The 22,066-nt window shown below is 33.5% G+C and overlaps 1 protein-coding gene across 1 annotated transcript in view; it reads right to left on the bottom strand.

Moving 5' to 3' along the window:
* The window catches only part of Dll (homeotic protein distal-less), a 111,435-nt gene extending 90,473 nt beyond the window's left edge, over positions 1-20,962 (bottom strand). The window contains exons 1-2 of the mRNA XM_076131961.1: positions 20,842-20,962; positions 6,487-6,978 (exon numbers count right to left, since the gene is read on the bottom strand). Of these exons, the coding sequence (XP_075988076.1) occupies positions 6,487-6,978; positions 20,842-20,962 (613 nt within the window). The remainder of the gene's footprint in view (positions 1-6,486; positions 6,979-20,841) is intronic.
* Positions 20,963-22,066: the final 1,104 nt, after the last annotated feature.

Genomic DNA, 22,066 nt, shown 5'->3' with positions numbered 1-22,066 from the left:
TCAATTTAAAAATGTAAGAAAATATAGTGTAACCAAATAATTTTGAGCTCTGTTTTCATTTATGTAGTTCGTTTGATACTTTAGGAAAATCGTATTTTTGTTATATTAGTAGAGTATTTTCATTGTTTTAGTAGTAAGAGTATTTGGTTCAAATCTCTGGTGGAGACAAAAACAATTAAAAATGTGTGTATGTTTGTTACTCTTTTACGCAAAAACTGCTGAACAGATTTTGATGAATTATTATACAGATAGTTTTTAACCTGACTTAACACATAGGATTTTATTATCCCGTAATATATGTTTACACAGACGTAATCGTAGGCAGAAGTTAGTATTATATCACATAGAAAGAAAACATACGTATCTATTGTGACGTGTGCTGAAACGTCAAGAAATTCAATGTGTCGCGTTAATTCTCGTAATAAATGAATCATAAGGTCAAATCCTTACTTAATATTATAAATGCGAAAGTAACTCTGTCTGTCTGTCTGTCTGCTACTCAATCACGCCTAAACTACTGAACCAATTTGCATGAAATTTGGTATGGAGATATTTTGATACCCGAGAAAGGACATAGGCTACTTTTTACCCCGGGAAAATGACGCATTTCCCGGGAAAATTCAGGTGGCGAACAAAAGTCGCGAATATTCATACACTGAATTAACAAAATTCCGTTGTCATGGCAACTGTTTTAATGGCGGATATACCTTAGCGCGATTTCGTTATATTAAGAGATATTTATAAATAATTTTGAGAATATTTTTCGTGAAAAAAAGCATATTTTATATCATCACGCTACGACCAATAGGAGCAGAGTAACAGTAAAAAGTGTTACAAAAACGTGGAAAATTCTGACCCATTCTTTCTTATGTGACGCAAGCGAAGTTGCGCGGGTCAGCTAGTAGATCTATAGTTCCAATTTGAAAAGTTCAAACAAAACTGGCCATAGACAAGTGGAGATGAGAATTTATTGCCTAAGTCCAATTTGTCACAATTCGTTAATTACGGTGTTGTTTGATCTGTATCATTTTTAATTATTAGTTACGTTTTTTATTAATTAGAATTGAATTATTTGAGGTATATACTGTATGTATAGATATGGGTTAAATGAAAGCATGATTCATCACTTGTGGATAAGTAGTGTTTGGTTTATCTGGAGGTGTTTGTTCATTTGCTGTTATATTAGGCCGGGGAAAAAGTCTTTTCGCATTATAGTATGTATAACTTGTAATACAATCTTTTCTCTACACAAAAAAGCTCGATATTTGGGTATCTCACGAGCTCACTGAAAGGAACCGAATGAACCGTGTACTCATTTGTGATTCTTGAAGCCAAAGACAAACACATACATACTATAATGCGAAAAGACTTTTCTCGACCTAATATTATCCATCGGTTAGGTTATCCGTCACTTAGACAAAATCCCACAATACACAGTTTTAAATTCTTATCTTGCTGATAACAAATAAATAAAATATCATTTCTTTATGTTAAGTGTTCAATCTAGTATCAACGTTCTACAAGCACCCCTTAACCACGCTCAGCTCAAATACCACTAACCGGTCACCCATCTATGAAATGTCCGCGCTAAAGGTTGCTTATCCTTTTTGTTTACCGAGTATTTATTGTAACTAGTTGCAGAAAACACAATTAGTACTCATGTCCAAAGATATTTATTACTTAATTAATATTTGCATTAATTGAAACACTTAAAGGTTCAAAATCAGTATCAGTTTCGCTTTCGATAATGCCATCCGCGCAAAAAACAACATGCAACCGCAGACAATGTAGAAAAAAATAACAAACTTTTTCAGACGTCGAAAAATCGTGCAAAGGAAACTCGGCACTGTTTAATCGTAATGTTCCGACACATGTTTTCCTTGCATTTCGTAAGGTTGTCAGTTACAGAAAAGTATCTATTTTTTTACTAGTTAACTGGCCTGACTTCGTTTGAGTATAGTACAATTTTAACCTGATTCCAATCCCGTTGAAAATTTTGATCCTGTACCAACCTAGTCTCGACTCTTAGTTTAGTTGTTCAAAATTTATGCGCGTATTTACATTTCAGTCATTCATTTTTATTTTTATATATATGGCGTTCCCTACTACATTTTGTACGATTTTTCTCAATTGCAGTCCGGAGTTTGGTTACGTACCCGGTATATAGCAATCTCGCCCCCTATTACATGGGACTAACATTGTTAATGGCGAAACGTGACTGTATTTCATACACCTCTGTCTAAACCTTCAGTTACAATAGGCGTGATATTATGTATGTGGCGCTCATAGCCAGTTGTGCTCACCGGTCGGTAAACGATCTGTGGGTTAAGCAACCGTCGGCGCGGTCATTCCATAGATGGGTGACCGCATAGTGGTATTTGAACTGAGCGTCTCCGTGCTTCGGAGGGCACGCAAAAAGTCGGTCCCGGTTGTTGTCAATTAAGATAACAGTCGTTAAGCCATGTCAAATGCCTTTCGGGCGGCTTGAACAACTTTGACAATAGGTTGACCACTAACCATACGATAGAATAGAATAAAATTATGCTCGTAACATAATATCACGCTTTTTATACCCGAAAGTGTAGGCAGTGGTGTATAACATAGTCTTACGTTTCGCCATTAACAATGTTAGTCCCATGTAATAGGGGGCGAACTTGCCATATACCGGGCACGTTACTAAACTCCGGGCTACTATTGAGAAAGAAAACATAATGTATGTTTGTAAAAGACTTCATAACAAAGGAACTTAATGCGGGAGATATTTTTTTATAAAATAAAAAAGTTTAATACATATAATAGTTAATTAATGTTGCAATCTCTCTAAATTTATTGCAAATAAATTCTTTTTATTTTATTATATTCCATTTTCTCATTACTTCAATTATTTTTTATCGATTATCATTAATATTATTATCATATAATAACACAAAGAATTTTATGTGACGACTCAATTATCGATTATTATTTAATAATTAAATAATAATGATTAATTATTAACTTCCTTATAGAAACTACATTATCGGATAAAAAGTTTTTAAGTTTTTATTACAATTTCCTTACAAATGTTCTTCAAAGTAGTCCAGAGTTTGGTAACGTGCCCGGTATATGGCAATAGGCTCGTCCCCTATTACATGGGACTATGGCAAAACATGGGTCGATTTCAAACATCTCTTAGAAACCCCAAACATACTGAAAAAAATACTTGATTGTATTAATGTCCATAAAAAGATGACGGTGAGTAAAGAACTGGATTATAGGGGTTACCAGTTCGAATCCTACTATGTAAGATTTCCTGGGAAACAAAGTATCCTATATATTTATCCAGGTTAAAAGCCATCAGTATACCAAATTACATCAAAATCTGTCCAGTAGTTTTTCGTGAATGAGTAACAAACATACACCTAAATCACAAACTTTCGCATTTATAATATTAGTAGGATTTCATATACCTCTATCTACACTTTCGAGAATAACAGGCATGATATTATGTAGTATAAACGACGTAAAAAATAATTTTCAATTAAAAAAAAATTTTTTTTCATGTAAAAAAGTTGTTTTTTCAGCACGTAGACGACCCTACTGAAGGTTAATTTTCATTCGTATATTAGTTTCATAAACACTAAGAGATTTCTAAACCTTTTCCTTGCATCAAGGTTTTGTTAGGTTTTAAACAACCTCGCTACATCCTGTACATCATCTACAGGATGTTCCACTTTTAGATTTGACTTTTTGTTATTATTAATTAAAATGATTGATTGTTTCCAAAATTTGTTAGTTATTGTGTCCCGGTTTTGATTTATTACTATTAATATAAGTGCAAAAGTCTGTCTGTTATGCTTCAATGACCAAAATGCTGAACCAATTTTGATAAAATTTGACTTTACGATAGTTGAAGACGAGGAGATTACGCAGACTAGTTTAAACGAATTATGGGTTCCATACTTTTCTATCTACACTTTTAATTTAAACAGTGTGATGTTAACAAATCTCAATCGTGTTATTTTGCCCAATCCGGGAATCAAACTCGTAGCCATCGACCAACATTTCGCTTGCGTGGTTATCTCCGTGAATGATGTATATGCGTTTATAATTACTTATTTAGCAAAACGTAATTAGTCGCACGCGATCAAATACAATATTGTAGAAAGATTTTTTTATTTTGTTTCGATGGCGAAATTTTTACTTACGACTGTTATTTTAAAGGACTAGGTAGAAGCGTACTTATATGTAAACATACGTAAAATCACGCCTTTTTCACATAGGGGTAGAGACAGATCTTAAACTGACACTTGTTATGATCTCTACTAACTTTTCTTGCTTCATTCACATACTTCGTCTTCTCAAACAAGTATACTTTTCCGAACAATTTAGGTTGTTGTTTAATGAAGTACTCATATTATTATAATACTCATCCTGACTTGGGAATCGATCCGAAGACTGCTCATATTGGCAGTTGTACAAACTATTCTTTAGACCATAGACATATAAACATTAAATACAAAAAGAAAAAAAAATAAAACGCATAAAAAAATAAAAATGAAAACGAATTTCAAATAGCGAAACGTCAATTCTAAATTCAAACTGTGCCCTCCAATTGGTCGACAAAGCGACATGTGCGTGAAAGTTTAATGCGCCAAGCCGTTAGGTGGCGCTTTTGAAAAATTCACTATCCCATTAGGGTTGTACGGAGGAATATTCTTTAGCTCATAAAATAACTACTACTTTCGAGTGTAAATAATTGAAAATGTGCAACTACTACGAAATGTCTTTTTTTATTTATTGACAGTTATTTCAGGTCTCGTTTTTATTTAACTCGTTTGTAGTTAACTATCCTTGTTTTAGAACTTGTAATGATTTAGGAATTAACTTTTAATTACTAAAATTAGCACTTCTATCTTTTGCTAAAATGACCAACCGAAAAACACGCCATGTAATTTTGAGAAGGTCTTATCACACTTTAAAGAGATATGTGATATAGGCTCTTTTCAAAATAAGATTCCCAATTGTTCTCAGTAGGTAGTAAAATATACTGCCAGTTTTTTAAAGTTATTTGTATCGTAGCTATCTTAGTAGACAGTAATAGAAAACCTATTACCAATAGGTATAATTTCCTTAGCCATAACATAAAATTTTCCAATAGAAAAAAATACTACCATTTCAATAGAAAAAGCTGCATTCTTTTAATTAATGATTCAATAACTACTTATTCGCAGTGACGGAAAAATAAAACACTTTTCTATATGGCAACCCTAATTACCGACTGTGGCAGCACTGGGGACATTATTAAATATTAAACAATAGTTCTGTGCTACAATTACTTGTGTTTTGACCGTCGTTCGAATCCCCTTTACAGTATACGACTGGGTACTAAATAGTATAAAAATAGTATATGTATACTTTTCTTGAAACTTGAAGAGAAAACCTAGATTCGGGACTTAGGCGGCTTAAGCCTTAAGCCGGACGTGGTCGAGCAAAGGCTTAGTTCCTATCTCGTTTCTAAAACATTTGCCCAGCAGTGAAATCGTGTTATTTGATAAAAGCGTACATACATACATAAAATCGCGTCGTTTTCCCATAGGGGCAGAGACCAAAGAACACCACTTGGGACGATCCTTGCAAACTTATAGTATTATAAACATTATGATAAAATTAATATTTATTTCATACAATAAAGCCAATATATTACTATGTTATGTCGATAATTAACTTCAATTTAAAAACTTGGCCAAAATGAATCAATTATTTTCAGCACAAAACATATATTTTACTAAATCGAAACGTATAATTTTAATAAATACTGCAGTACCGTTTATAATCCCTCCCGAATATCCGATTTTAGAAAAATCGTGTCGTACTCTATAAAAACACAAATTCATAGAACTCCTTATAAATTATGAAAAAAAATGGAGACAATTTTTTCCTTTTTCCAAGCAAGGAGTTTGAAAAAGTTTGAAATTTCGTAGTTTAACACCTCCAATATAACTATTCGGTATAATACGATCATAACACTTTGACTCCAGTAATTTGAGGTTTTACGTACTTATTTCGTAATATAACTGTTATGGAGAACTAATGTCAGTTATTTTAATACTTTAGTTGAAAAAAAACGATGACTTATTTGGTTAGAAAGGTGTTAGAAATTGGTTGAAAATTATATGCCACGTTTATGAATATATTGAGGTCCTAATGTGTGGTGAAAACGTTTTTTATTAGTAGTTACAAAGTATTCTTTATTCCTTACTTATTTTAAGTTTTTGTTAGTCTAGTATTATAGTAAAATATGGACTTGCTTAGTTACAAAATTATTTTGTTAAAAATATTTTTCGCTCAAAATTTAAACCGTCAAATGCCAATTGAGTACCATAGACACTTGAGACTCTTCTAGTTTATGATACCTAGATAAAGCCACTATCTAGAAAGAAAAATAATTAAGTTTGACATGCTTTAAATAATTTTGTTTTTATAAATATTGTTTTATTTACTCACCATCTTTAGGCGGACTGGCACACTGCGGCGCGTAAGACCCTAAATGATAACCATACGTGTTTTGATGCATAGGAGGAAAAGGATACCCTAACGACCTAGGACTCGGGAACCCTGACGCCTCATGAGGGTTCTGCTGACCACCCGGCGACCCAAAATGGTGGGGATGCTGATACCCCCCCTTAAAAGGACCATAACCATGCTGCTGTAATTCTATAAACGCAGATTTTGAGGACACGTTTGTCGGTGTAGAATTAGCAGAGTTTGAGATATCATGGGGGGTTTGTGAGCCCCCTAAATGATGGTGCTGGTGGTCTATGGAGTCCTGGGTGGTGAGGGCCGGCTGGGGGGTGGAAGGGCCCCCCCCGTCCGAAGACTGGGGAGGCCCGAATGGATCTGTGAAACTCAGTGTGGAGGGTTTATTGTTGGGTGATTGAATTCGGGTAATTTTGAGGGATTGTATGGTCTTTTTGGGTAGTACGCCGCTGGGGAAGCCTGGAACAAAGAAATGATAAATTAACAAACATACAAACAAAAAAAAATCATTAGCAACCATGGAAATAGGGAAAAGTACGTGTGTTTTTGCATCTAAAGGTCGCGTTTTCGATTAATGTAAAAGAGATATAAATATACTTTTACCAAACTCTAGATTTGTATTTTTTTTTTGTAATAAAGCCCCTTAAATGAGTTTGTTTAAAAATATACTCAAAAACCATCGTAGTTTCTCAAGTGAAAGATTCACAAAAACCGGTTTAGTAGTTTCGGAGATCGCATCTCACAAACGTAAATGTTACTTACATTGTAACGAAGCATATCAAAAACTTAACAATACTTTGAAAAATAAAAATATATTCACGCCGCCCACTCGGCCGGGGTCAGCAGGGGTCACAACTGTGGGTTTTCTTTAAAACAATTTAACCGATACGGTCAATTGAACCAATAAGTGGACGAGGGACAGTTTAATTCAACTTTAGTTTTATGAGAATTGAAACGACATTGTTTTTGTATGAGAAAAAAGATCAGTGTGAGAGGATTTAGTTTATAAATCTTCATGTGAGAATCTTACATGAAGATTTACCCCCGGTTTCTGAGTACATTTAGCGGTAGTTTATCTATTCAATAGCTTTTTTTATATGAGTTTTGACGTTATTAAATAGATAAACTACCGCTAAATGTACCTTAACAACCGGGAGTTAGTCATCTCACAGTGAGATAGATCATTTATGTCCCTGTAAAATAGACGTTTCTAAGCCTATAGAATTGAAAAGATATTTGCTAATTCAAAATGTCTATATTTGAGGAATAATTTTGACGTTTATGTATAAAGAATCTGTCAAAAATGTCATTAATGCTTTGCGAATCGAAAAGTTACTTGACTATGGATAGATTAACCTTACTAGGCTAAAATAAAATGAATTTTAACTGTCCTACAGTTAGAAAAGGGTTTCCCGGAATGAGGAAATGATCAGGCCTTGATACCACCACGCTGGTGAAGGGAAAGATGAAGACTTTGTATTCTTTACTTCTAAGAACTGTTCGGAGAACTCTCAGGCATGCAAGGTTTCATGACAATATTTTCCTTAACAGTGAAAGGAAGTGCTGAGTTGGTAAATATCTATTGAAGAAACAAAAGACATGCTCTGATATTTTTTTGTAAACCATGCTGGGTAAAGGTATCCTCTCGATCAAGGGAGTGGTTAGGTTCCACCACGCTGGCCAAGTACGGGTTTGGGACTGAGCATGCCTTTAAGTTTGTTATACAACTTTTAAGTATGCAAAGTTTCATCACAATGTTTTCCTTCACCGTTGGCACAAGTGATAATTATTTTTAATACACTTCGAAAAGTCATTGCTGTGTTGCCTACTGTTTAAACGGTCGACTGCTTGCGTGGGAGGTACCAAATTATACCACTCGGCACAAAGTTTTATTTAACTATAAAGTGAACTCTGCCTATCCTCATAAAGTCATAATGTAATAAAGATAAATAACTTAAACTCATAGATCTAACAATTTCTAACTAACGACTTGAGAACAAAACAAATGATTTCAAATAAAAACCCTTTTCGGCGTGCTCGTGTTAATTACTGGTAGGGTTGCCACGCACTGGATTTTTAAAACTGTATGGTATTTTGTTAGTTTAATTAAAAGTTATAGGTCCTGTTAACACTAGGTGAAAATTGGTTTGGATAAAACCTGTAGTTTTAATTTTAATGATGGACTCTGGAATCAGGGTTACCGGTCTTGAATTTATAGAGAGCTTTTAAGAACTAGATAAAACCCAATATTTGTGAAAAATAAATATGAATTCTACTTAACCCTAAAGAAAAAAGGCAATTGTCATCATGACAGTTAAAATTTTATTTCATTTAAAATATACACTAGGACTGGTCCTAATCTCCTTTTTTCTTAACAAAGATACTTAATGCCACCATCCTAATAACCATATTATTATGTTTACAACTACAGACTCATTTAAAAAGTTCACAAAATATACTAAATTAAAAATTGCTAATCACACTAAGACCTGCCAGCCCTAGAACCCCAATCTGTCCTCTCACTCACTCACTCCCGGTTTCAATATCTCTATCCCTAACCATTTCGTTAACCCGCGCCGGCGCCGCCAAAGGTCAATCATACCATTTTAATATTTTGTTAAAGCTGATTGGTTATCGTAATAACAATGTTTAGACGCAACTAATTGATGTTAAATTTTATTGAAAAATATTATGAGAGTGTAAGAAATCAATTAATTTTGAGTGGTGAAGTGATATTTCATTAAAGATTGAAGAACGAATGAACTGGCGGTATGACAAGATGTATGGATGTGAATGAAGCAAAAGTTTGTAGGGATCGTAGCAAGTGATGTTTTTTTGCCTCTACCTAGTGTCTAGAACTTTCTTTTCTGTCCCATTGCTTGGAAAAGGTCTTCCATGTATTTCTTAAGTCTCTGTCGTCTAGGCGGTAATGTAAAGAACTGCTTGCCACGTAGTCCTGGATTCAGCAAAGTGTGTGGTGTTTTCTAATTTCTGTCAGATTATTGACAACTAGCTGACCCGCGCAACTTCGCTTGCGTCACATAAGAGAATCATAATTTTCCCCGTTTTTGTAACATTTTTCACTGGTACTCTGCTCCTATTGGTCGTAGCGTGATGATATATAGCCTATAGCCTTCCTCGATAAATGGGCTATCTAACATTGAAGAATTTTTCAAATCGGACCAGTAGTTCCTGAGATTAGCGCGTTCAAACAAACAAACAAACAAACTCTTCAGCTTTATTATATTAGTATAGATAGTAACTCAGAGTTTGGTAACATGTATATTGTAATCCGCTATTACATAGGACTAACATTGTTTTGGCCAAACATAGCCAGTTATATACGATATAACAGACACCTTACCAATTTCGGGCTATTACTAAGACTGCTTTTATATAAATTACAAAAGACCTATAACACTTTATCAAAGACCAATAGCACATTGTCCGACCTGGGATATAACTAACGCCCGTTTTCTAAAGCACATTTAGCAGTAGTTTATTTATTCAAACTGACATTTTTATATGAGCTTAAACGCTATTGAATATATAAACTACCGCTAAATGTACCTCAGAAATAGGGGGTAGATCATATACACAAGACCACAAAAGCGATTTCTATCATCAAATACAATGTATTACTTAGAAAAGGTTAGCACAGAATAATTCCCCCATAACTCCTATCAATCATACAAAACTCTTGTACTAAATAAGGAGCCGTCTTTGTTACCATTTTTTCTCGATCATATATCAATCGTATACAGATACACATCGAGAATGCTCGATTTTAACTCGAAGCACGTAACGTAGTTGATCCGTGACGGCAAGTTCATGGGAACATAAACAAAAACACCATAAATAAGCGCCTATAATGCATCAAAGGTATTCTTATAAACGATTTGCTTCAATAAGTTTTAGAAAAGTTTAGAATTTTTGATTTTATAGCTTAAATTGATAGGATTTGAAACTTATGTACCGTTCTAGAAAGATTTGTCGAAGGATACTATTTTCCCAAACTTTTACCTAAGTTATAAACTAGCTGTGTGACAAATTCTATCAAAATAATATAATCTTATATTTCATTAAAATTTGATCAGCGGTCTTTGCATAAAAGAGTTACAAACATCTATACATTCAGACAAATTTTCATACTCATAATAATACTAGCTATCAAGTCAAGCCCAGCTTAGGTGTCATTTGGTTATTTTCAAAGTCGATTTTTGACAAAAGCAACCTATTTTTCACTCTGAGACTTTAACTAACTACAAAATTGCGTAGTCCTATTTCCGCGTCTGTCTGTTCCTCAAAATAATTTGGTTTTCATCAATAGACAGAGCGATTCCAGAAATATTAATTTGAATTTTTTGTGAAAAACTACTTTTTAGCCACACAAAGGGACGGTTAGTTACAAATTAGTATGTACATTAAGATTACACAAGAATCACACTTCCCAATCGATTCTACACTCGACTAAACAAATAAACAATCGTAATAACAGCTCATCAATCGTTTGAAGGGTGGCTGTCGTTGTTCATATAAAAAGAAGGCGCCACATGACCTGTGCGGGGTTAATTGTGACTCGAGGGTTCGTAATTGTTGACTTTTTATACATTTCTTTGAAGGAATGAGGTATGTTTTACGCGAATGTGAGAGCATAAGTTATGGTCAATGTAGAACACATTATAGCCGTTTGTTCCGACTTGAAATAAGCTGATTTAAACGGCTTTACTCGTGTTTTAAGTGATGTGATACAAAGTTAAAGTTTCAGCTGTTTAGGAGTTGGTTTTGGGAAGAAAGTAGTCTAAGTTCAGGCTCAATTCAATCAAGTAAATTTTATATAATAATCTGATCTGATCTTGAGTCGTAAAATTCTAATTTTGCAACTAAACATCAGAGAAGATTAATATTGTATGTATTGACTGAAATGTCAACTGTATAGACTTACGAATTTACAATATTGTAGTCTGTTCTTATGCTAAAGTAGGTACCTAATATAAGTACTTATTTAAGAAAAGAATGAACAACATTTCAGAATATTTATTATAAGAAAAATAATAGACTAGCTACATTTTTTAAAGATTAATGTCCTGTTATACTTGTTACATTTTATTAATTGCAAACGTCAAACAAACAAAAAGATACGAAAACAAATAACATAGAATTAACGTCACATTACGTAGTAACCTTTGAATTACAATTACACGAATGCTCGCGTAGAACTACATCGGCCCTTATAATGAAGTTTATAAATCGACTCATATACTTTTTACTACTGCTTATAATCATTGATTAATATGCCTTACGAATTCGCGGTAATTTTACCGGTAAACTTTTTACCGTGCGGCCTTTTTTTCTGCTGTTGGCAAGGGATGACATTTGTCAATTTAAATGGTAACTATGTTAGATAAATGCGCCACAATAAACAAGTTAATGAGTTATTGAAGAAAGAAACAAAAGTACTTATTATATACAAAAATATAATTATATAGAGCAAATTTTAAAGAAGGTAAATTTTGTTTTTACGGTCTCATTTTCTGTAACTACTAAACCTTTTTTTTTCTTCTAATAATAAAAGCTATTATCTTCGATTATGTATTGATTAGGTTCTGGAGGTCTGATAGGCAGTCGCTCCATGTTACATAGTTGTACAACATAGTTGGAAGAAAGGCTAGGCTGATTATAATGTTTCTTGTAAGAAACTGTTTATTGTGACAGACAGTCAGAAAATGGTGATACATGTTATAACGTCTTTTTCTTTCTGAAATAAATTTATCGACATTTTATTTCTTAGTTTAATTAAAAACGAGTAATTACCAATCCTTTTTTTCCTCAATTTGTACAAAATAAAAGGGAAAAACTAAATAAATTATTGTATTTTATTTAAAAATCTGAGTTTTGTATTAAATTAAAGGAAAAAATCAACACCTTGTCGTGATTTATTCGACTTTGAGTGACGTGTTCGGACATTTTGTTAAACCAATATGGCCGTCGTAGCATAGATAATAATTTAATCCGTTTACATCGCAATATTTAATAGATTATTCTTCCGTATTCCTTGATTGTGTTGTTATAAACATTATTTAATTCATAAATTCGGTTATATTATTTTGATTGAATTAATTTTATGAGATTTTTAACGATAGACATAAATTTACAGTAAAAAACATGTTTTTTACATCCCTAACATGATTAGATGGGCAGAAACTAGTCTTTCAAAATGTAAACATGCTGTAACAGTGAAGGAAAACATCGTTATGAAACTTTGCATGCCTAAAAAAATTTAAAATACACTTATTGAAGGCATGCAAAGTCCCAAACCCGCACTTGGCCAGCGTGGTGGACTCGAGGCCTAACCTCTCCCTAACTACCCTTTCCCAGCAATGGGAGAGTAATGGGTTATTTTTTTATATTATTTACCCTTATGTTGTGATACCTAAGAGATGCATAACATCAACTTCAAAACTTTGTAACTCCAGCGCAATGGTTTCCACAAAACAATAGCTTTTCGTTCCTTCAAAATACTACTAAAAATATACTACGTTCGTCACGGGTATTACAATTATCATCAATTCCAAATAATAAAAGGTTTTAGAGAAAAAAGCCGGTCGGCATAGCGGTATTATTTTACGCCGTGGCCAATTCGACTATGTTATAAGGTAGACGGCACGCGATAACTTTATTTTATAGTCATTGTCATTACACACATGCAATGTACTGTTTGTAAACTTTTTTATGTGAAATTTATGTCAATATTTTGTGCAATAATTGATTATTTATAGGAAGGGAACGACTGAAAGACATATATATCGGTGATGTATTGCAAAAAGGTAATTGTAGTACTCGTAACCGGCGGTCCTGTATGACAAGATGTATGGATGTGAATGAAGCAAGGGAAGTTTGTAAGGATCGTACCAAATGGCGATCTCTGGTCTTTGCCTACCCCTATGAGAAAAAGGCGTAATTGTGTGTAAGTAAATAGAAAAGAAACAATCCTGTATCAAGTTTAATTCTAGCCCATAAGTCATTGCTACGTGTGGTGGGTTCGAATCCCATCCGGGACAAATATTTGTGTCATGAGCACGAGTATCTGTTCTGAGCCTGGTTGTTAACGTATCTGTAAAAGTATTTAAAACTATATAAGTATGTTTATCAGTTAATTGGTTACCATAGTACAAGCTCTGCTTAGTTTGGAATCAAATGACGGTGTGTGAGTTGTCCAATGATATTTATTGTGTAGTGAAAAATGTCTATCTTCCTTGAAGCAAACTATATACGTATTTTACAAGAGGTCCCTATGTTTAAATTACTTATGATAAATTGCTGAATAAATATAGCCAGGGGTTTTCCAGTTCAACTGGTTAGCAGTCAATCTAGACTTGTGTTATTAGTCCTCGTAAACGGGGTAAGGACCTTTGACGAGGATATTAAGATGATTGCTGACATAGACACGAGCGGTAGTGTATGAAGGAACGGATCGCGAAGTCACTGGTTCGGTTCTCGAGTCTTTAAGTCTTTTTATGTACAGGCTGCAGTTATGTACCCAGTATATGGCAATAGCCCCTATTACATGAAAGTTAAATAAGTAAATTTCAATTTTCTTTTTACATCGGTAGCTTAATGACCTAATCTTAAAAAATCCCCTTTTTCAAAAACTTAAATCGATATATTTATAAAATAACAAACTACTAATAACTGACTGATGAACAACGCACAGCCGAAACTACTGAGCGTAGAAACTTGACATTTAATAAAAAGATATCTACCTTGGGTAGTGTAGAGGAACACAAGGAGTGGATTTCTGGAATTTCCACGCAGGCAAAGCCACAGGCGGATAGCTAGTAAAATACAAAAAAAACCTTACATTTTCATCAACTAATACCTAATAAAAAATACTGTTAATTCGTCACAATAATTCTGTAAACATGGTCGCGTGTCACAATCGCCATTTTACTTCTAACCCCATTGACAGCGCAGCGTAATGGCGGCACAATGGAAAGGGCGCGAATAAATATCCATTGTTGTTTATTAATCTGTGGACGTCATGGTGGCGGTAAAAAATCTGTCCGATTATCATTTCACGACAGTTTTTTGTAGACGAAAGCTGTTTACAAGGTGATTTTGTTTTATTAGGTGCGATTTTTGTTAAAGCCGGGTGGTAAATAGGTGGAAGCCGGGTGATAACCGATTGTAAGCCAGGTGATAAGTGACTATAAGCCGGATGATATTTAAGTGTTATAAGAACTCTTCTTAAACGCAAGTATTCAAGACCTCAAACAATGAGTTTTCCAATTTATGTGTGTATTAGAAATAAATGATTACTTGTTATAATGGTAAAGGAAAATATCGTGATGAAATCTTGCATGCCTGAGAGTTGACTTAACAGTTCTTTAAGGAACACAAAGTCTACAACAACTGCCTAGTGAGCAGAGAGTAATAAGTGCAAAAGTAACTGTCATCAGCCTTTCTTCCAACTATGTTGCAGTCGGCTTCCAGTCTCACCGGATGCAGCTGAATACCAATATTTTACAAAGAGCGACTGCCTATCGGACTTCCAAAACCCAGTTACCTGGGTACATGATACCCTTCGGTAAGACTGGTTCTCAGACTTTCAAGCTTCTGACTACTGTTAACGACTGTCAAAGATCTTCAAAAATGATAGAAGAGACCCACAACCTAACGAGCAAATGTGTAAACCATATTATTAAGTGAATATAAAGTAGTATTTCCTAACTATATAATATCAATTAAGCAATAGCAATAAAAGTCGTTATGATTAATAATCGTTTGTCGTTTAAATTTAATAGAAACCGTACAGTGTTCAGTATATTATACTGTGCAAAATGAAATGTCGTCCTATCGCTACCGGACACCTTTAGCTATGAAACAATTAGTCATACAATACCGAGCGTTTTAATTAAACAGCAAGAATGATTCAATTACAATTACATTTATCTTACTATGCATCTATTAGTGTCAAAATTTGTTTGCATTTAGCCAGTATTATTTATCGTATGGTTAGTGGTTAACCTAGTGTCAGAGTTGTTTAAGCCCGAAGGCTTTGATATGGTTCATCGACTGTTACTCTTCAACCACGATGAAGACAGACTTTTAACGTTTCCTACGCAAGGAGACGTTTATGTCAAACATCACAAAGCGGTCATCCATCTATAGAATGTCCGCATGAAAGGCTGCTAAACCGGAAATATTAGTATAACGTCTTCAGATATGAAGGGAAATTTTATTAATCAAAACATAGTCTTAAAATCTATTAGTCTTTTCTAATTTTTATTAGAATATTGCTCAATAGTAGCCCGAAGTTTGGTACCGTGCCCGTTATATGGCAGCTCGTCCCCTAATACATGGATTTTGTACATACATACATACATTCATATATACCCGTAGAAGACGTGTGTAAAATACATCAGCGTTTCGCTATTATTAACAACTAGCTGACCCCCGCAACTTTGCTTGTGTCACATGCGATGACAGAGAATTGGTCAAAATTTTCCCCGTTTTCGTAAAAAAAAAATCTAGTACTCTGCTCCTATTGGTCGTAGCGTGATGATATATATAGCCTATAACCTCGATAAATGGGCTTTCTAACAGTGAAATAATTTTTCACATCGTACCAGCAGTTCCTGAGATTAGCGCGTTCAAACAAACAAACAAACTCTTCAGCTTTATAATATTAATTAATATTATTATTAACAATATAAGTCCCATGTGGTCGAAACGCGGGTGCATTTCATACAACTGCCCACACCTAAGGGTATAAATGTATCTATAGTATTAAAATGCTAATACATTCTGCTCTATAAACGAACAAGAACCAATTTGTCAATGAAGCTGTTAATTAAACCACAAGGTGTGAATTTTATTTAAAAAACGACTTCAATTGTAAAAGAAATATGTCATTCAAATTAATACACGATGCCGTGTTGTTTCTTTGATACTATTGTTTGAAAACACCTTTTGATAGTTTTATTTGACTAGTTTTTGACTACAGTTTTGTTATGTAAAAAGATTTGTTAAGGTAAAAAAGTGTTGTATGTATTTAACTAGGATAAACTATCAAAGTGACATTTTTTTACAAAAACGATCGGTAGGTTTTCTTCGAAGGTGTGTTCATATCGTTCTGTATAACAAGATGTATGTGGTACCAGGTGGCGTTCTCTGGTCTCTGCCTACCACTATCCTACTAATCCTACTATCCTACTAATATTATAAATGCGAAAGTTTGTGAGAATGTATGTATGTATGGATGTTTGTAACTTTTTCACGCAAATACTACTCAACCGATTAGCTGAAGACCCAGAATAACACATAGGCTACTTTTTATCCCGGAGTTCCGAATTAAGTTTAAGTTTCGCAGGATCGGAATTTACACGGGAAGGGTTTCCACGCGGACGAAGTCGCGGGCGGCCACTAGTTAATAATAAAATGAATAATTATATTAAAATCCGTGCAAAACCGGCTCTCTATAATTGCATTACGCTCTATAAAACCTATGTGACATTTGAGCAGGTGCAAGCAAGTGACACTGCCGCCATGCGCCATTTTGAATTGACATAACATTGTAAATGTTAATCCTAAGTAGTGTTTATACGTCTATTGTCGTAATCCGGATCATGAAGACAGTTTATTAGATAAAAACATGCATTTTATCAACAACATGAGTTTACAAACGGATCAAAAAAAATACTTGTACTAAAGTGACAGTTACATAGTTTTTTTAAACTATGTTTTTCTGTAAACATTGGGACGTTTTAATTTATTTTATTGGTAAAGTGACATTTTTTTTTATTATGTAGACACATACCTTTTTAATTTTTTTTTACGAGCAAAAGAGCTATATTTCTAGTTTTTAACGATATTTTTAGAAGAGTGACATGTTTATTGTAGAGGTATTCTCCGATACCGCTCTAGGGTTAAGTTAAAGGCGAAACTAGTCTTTACTAATATTTAGAGTAAAGTTTGTATGTTTACATGAAAAAAACTCTCAAATTTTAACCGATTTTAAATATATTTTTTATTCGAAAGCCTATATGCTATAATAACCGACTTTTTAATACTAATCTAGTAAAAAAACTACCCTTTATCAAAACAAACGCCTTTAAAAAGTCAAAATTTCGAGTCTTTATACAACCAATAGTAAATTTTTACATCGCGGAACGTAAAGGTACTTTATCACACTCGATTTTCAGCCAAAAATACGTCCTAAAAAGAAAACCATTAGCTAGAATCCCAGGCCCTTTCTACATTATCATTTCCAATCGTTTCTTAACAAAAGAAAAAGATACGAATCACAGTTTTCCGACTAGCGTGCGTTGATTCGCGTGAGATAGTGAATACAATTCTTTGCATTGAATGCGACTTGTGACGGCTCTGCGGTCAGTTGAATCACCTTTACGTAAAATTAGTACACAATTGAGAAATTATGGACAAAATTTGGATTTAACTAGTTGTTGTTTGGTCTTGAAATTCGATTTGATATACATCTATTTAAGTTGGAATCCGGAATTTCCGTATTTTGAGATCCTAAGCTGTGTATTTGGGTTTACGATTTTTCTGCAGTTTTGTTGGGACTTTCTGTAAAAGCTGCAATAATCGCTACTAGTGAAGTCTTTCGCAAGGGTTCGAAATTTTTATCCAGCGACACGCCAATGACTACAAAGTAATATGTGTATTCGATATTAACCACTTGTTCTAACGTTAAAGAAAAACATCATGAAAAAACTTTGCCTAAAAATTATTTAACACAGTTTTTGAAGAAATACAAACGAGATAAGTCTTGTCGGATTATACCCGCCTGGTGGAAACAAGACCTACGCCTTTTCTGTTTTCAGAAGGAGGCCCTTGTCTCATATTTACGTTATACAACTTATTTTAAGCCCTCAATCCTCTCATAGTCATAAAATCATCAATCTTTTATAGGCAAAGACCACAATAAATTAATTTAAAAGCTTCATATTCTTAATTAACAGCACAAAATAACATCCGTAACGTCAAAATGTTAAACTTATTGGCATCCAACTCGGTTGATATTTCGATAAACCGATTTTCAAAAAGTCGATTAAAAAAACCTGATAAAATTCGATACAGTCGTTCTTAATGAATCGATTCTATATTATTTCCTACAACGCACGTGTCCATAAGGTCAAAATAAAATAAAACCATAAAATAATGAATTAACTATGTTTTATGTCGACAAATTACCCCAAAATATTATTTATTTACATATACTAATAACTTATAATTGCTTTTGCATAATTTGCTTGATAAACGCATTTTTGTTTTTCTGTGGTCGATACCTACATTCTGACAGTTTAAAGCCGCCATTTTTTTTTAATAAACGCAATATACAATACTAAAACATGACTAAAATCATAGAAATTTTGTTGTTTTTATTGAATTTTAGGCTTAATGACATTCATATAAAAAAACTAAATTTCTATGATTTTAGTCATGTTTTAGTATTGTATATTGCGTTTATTATTATCATATTTTGTATATTACTGAAGTAATAAGCTCTAAATTCATATTTTTTTTATAAAAGAGAGCAAACATTTCTTGAGTTTCTACGAAAGTGTTAATATCGTGAAATATATTTGAAAAGTACATTAAATACTAGTTAGAAATGTATATTTAATATGTACTGCACATACACACCAAAATAAACTATAGTAATAGCAGTTTTAAAATTTGCTATAGTTAAAATTAAAACGGGAGCCAAGCATGTTTTTTTTTTGCAAAATATTTTACGTACGTGTTAAATTCACGCTATTTTTCATAGTAGTTGTCAGTTGTCCTTTCTTATCAAGTAATATCTAGTATTATCTTACAAAATAATCAATACTTATCACCTTTAAACATCCACATCTTAATTAAGTGCAAGAACATTATTTTGAATTAACAATAACTATCTTTTATCGAAACAAATCTACTTAAAGTATAAAAAAACATGTTCTACAATAAATAATTGGTAATTAAGCACTTTAGAACTTTTTTTAACCATAGACTATAATATTAAATATTGTGACAGCTATTTGACATTTCTTAATAATCCTTATTTATGGTTATCCCTCTAGTAAGGCATCACCAGGCTTGATAAGATAAATAAACAATAAATAAATGAATATGACTGGACAACTCACACACGGTCATTTGATTCCAACTAAGCAGCGCTTGTACTATGGTAGCCAAATAACCAAATTTAGTTTCCGGTTATTGTGAATTATATCTAACAGTCGTTAAGGCACGTCAAAGGCACGGCTTGAACAACTTTGACACTAGGTTGACCACTAACCATACGATAAAAAGAAGAGGAAGAATAATGTCTTGTACAATTTTTAGTAAAGTCATTGGTTGAGTCAGATTCGAACAGTCGAGCACTTGCGTGGGAGGTGCCAACTTATACCACTCGGCTATCACTGCTTTTTAACTAGAATATATCTTTTCTCTTTATAGATAACTCCCGCACTTAGAATTGCTTTTGTGTCGCGAAGTCAGACGCAAGACAACTTACGTACTTAGAATTGCTTTTGAGTCGTGATATCGCACAAATAGTTGTTCCGTATGGGAATCAAAACCACGATCTCCCGACGCATGGGTAGCGCCACTGTGCCACGAAGGCATTCTAAATAGATAAAGTTTTAAACCTTAGCAAGAATGTATTGTCTAACCCGGTAGCCGTTATTTAAACAAAAAAACTCAATTTGACAGTAACAAATGCCATTTTGAAAACTTAATGATCTATCGGATAGGTTTTTAATAATGTATTTTAATTGACACCGCGGTAGCTTATTTTCTTTTATTAGATTATGATGAAGACGACTCCATTGACTGGATAGTGATGGGACTTAGTCGATTATTTTTAGTCGAGTTTTTAGTCGATGTTTGTTTATAATTTTATGGACTTTTTGGACTACTGAATGCCATCGCAATACCATCGGCAATAGGCGATACCATTATACTAAATAGGTTTAGCTGAAAAAATAATCACATTTTGGATACATTTCACTTTGATTACATTTGTTTTCCTTGCTATAGATATAATATAATTTAATTGTTTAACATAATAATCGTTTGTAATTACTAAAAAACTAATATCGTACATTTCCTTTATAATAATAGCCTTTATTAACAATATTTTACAAGTTTTTTTTTTTTTTTATAAATTACAACTTTATATTATACTATATTATACATATATTATATTCTAACATTCGACACCAGTATCGCTAAGATTGTCTTGCTTCCCAGCATAGGCCTCCCCTAGAGCTTGCCACAATTTACGGTCGTGTATCTTCCTTCTCCACGTACCTCCTGCTAATCTTTTTATATCATCTTCCCATCTACGAGACAGTCTCCCTGGGTTTCTTTTGTTTCCCCTTGGATACCACTCGGTTACGTCTTTAGCCCATTTATCTTTTTTATTCCTCATCATATGCCCAGTCCACCTCCACTTTAGTTTTTTATTTCGTACATTTCCTTTACTCAACATTAAATTTTCAATTAATTACCAAAAATAAATTAAAACGGAAACAGAACACTAATAAAGAATAAAACAACGCCAAAAAAATACAAAAAAAAACGACTTAAAGTCGATTGATTATACTTATTCGTAACACCGTTTCCCATCACTATCGGCTTCCAGCCCTACGTAATTACCCGCGCTTTCCTCGTAAGGTTAATAAGACAAAATGGCGGATTGACATATGATTTATGAGTGTCCTCAGAGCAAATGTTAAGTGCACTCTTAAAACCGGCTACCGCACTTTATTTATAGTTTTAAAACGGTAAAAGTTTATCAGATTAATTAATCTTGCCGACTATACATAATATTCTAGTAATATTGTAAACCAACGTTTATGTGTATGTTACTTTTTGCGCTAAAACGACTGAACAGATTTTGATAAAATTAGGCACATGGTTATTTTATAGCCTGGATTATTACATAAGATTCTTTTTACATCAGTCAATCGTAATTTTCGGTGGTGTATAGCATGCATACACAAGATCAACCCTGTCTTAACGTAAAGGTGTAGGCAGGGATATACCCCTGAATTGTATACATAAAATTCACGCATAATTCGGTATTAGTTAGCCCCGTGTATTAAGGCAAGAAGAATGCCATCTATAAAAATCTACTCAACACGGGGATCGAACTCGCAACCTCGTGATAAGTTGTCGTATAGAATACAACCATCATCACAGAGGCAGTAAAAAGATAAACACGGATACATAAAATCACGCCCAAAGAACGTTAGGTACGATCCCTACCAACTTCCCTTGCTCCATTCACATCCATACATCTATACTAATCTATACTAATATTATAAAGCTGAAGAGTTTGTTTGTTTGTTTGTTTGAACGCGCTAATCTCAGGAACTACGGGTCCGATTTGAAAAATTCTTTCAGTGTTAGTTAGCTCATTTATCGAGGAAGGCTATAGGCTATATAACATCACGCTACGGCTATTAGGAGCGGAGTAGTAACGAAAAATGTTACAAAAACGGGGAAAATTTTGATCCAGTCTCTCTTAAGT

This window comes from Anticarsia gemmatalis, chromosome 27 (genome assembly GCF_050436995.1).
Source record: "Anticarsia gemmatalis isolate Benzon Research Colony breed Stoneville strain chromosome 27, ilAntGemm2 primary, whole genome shotgun sequence".
NCBI lineage: Eukaryota > Metazoa > Arthropoda > Insecta > Lepidoptera > Erebidae > Anticarsia > Anticarsia gemmatalis.
Note: the sequence above shows the minus strand (reverse complement) of the source record. Positions and strands in the feature narration are given on the sequence as shown.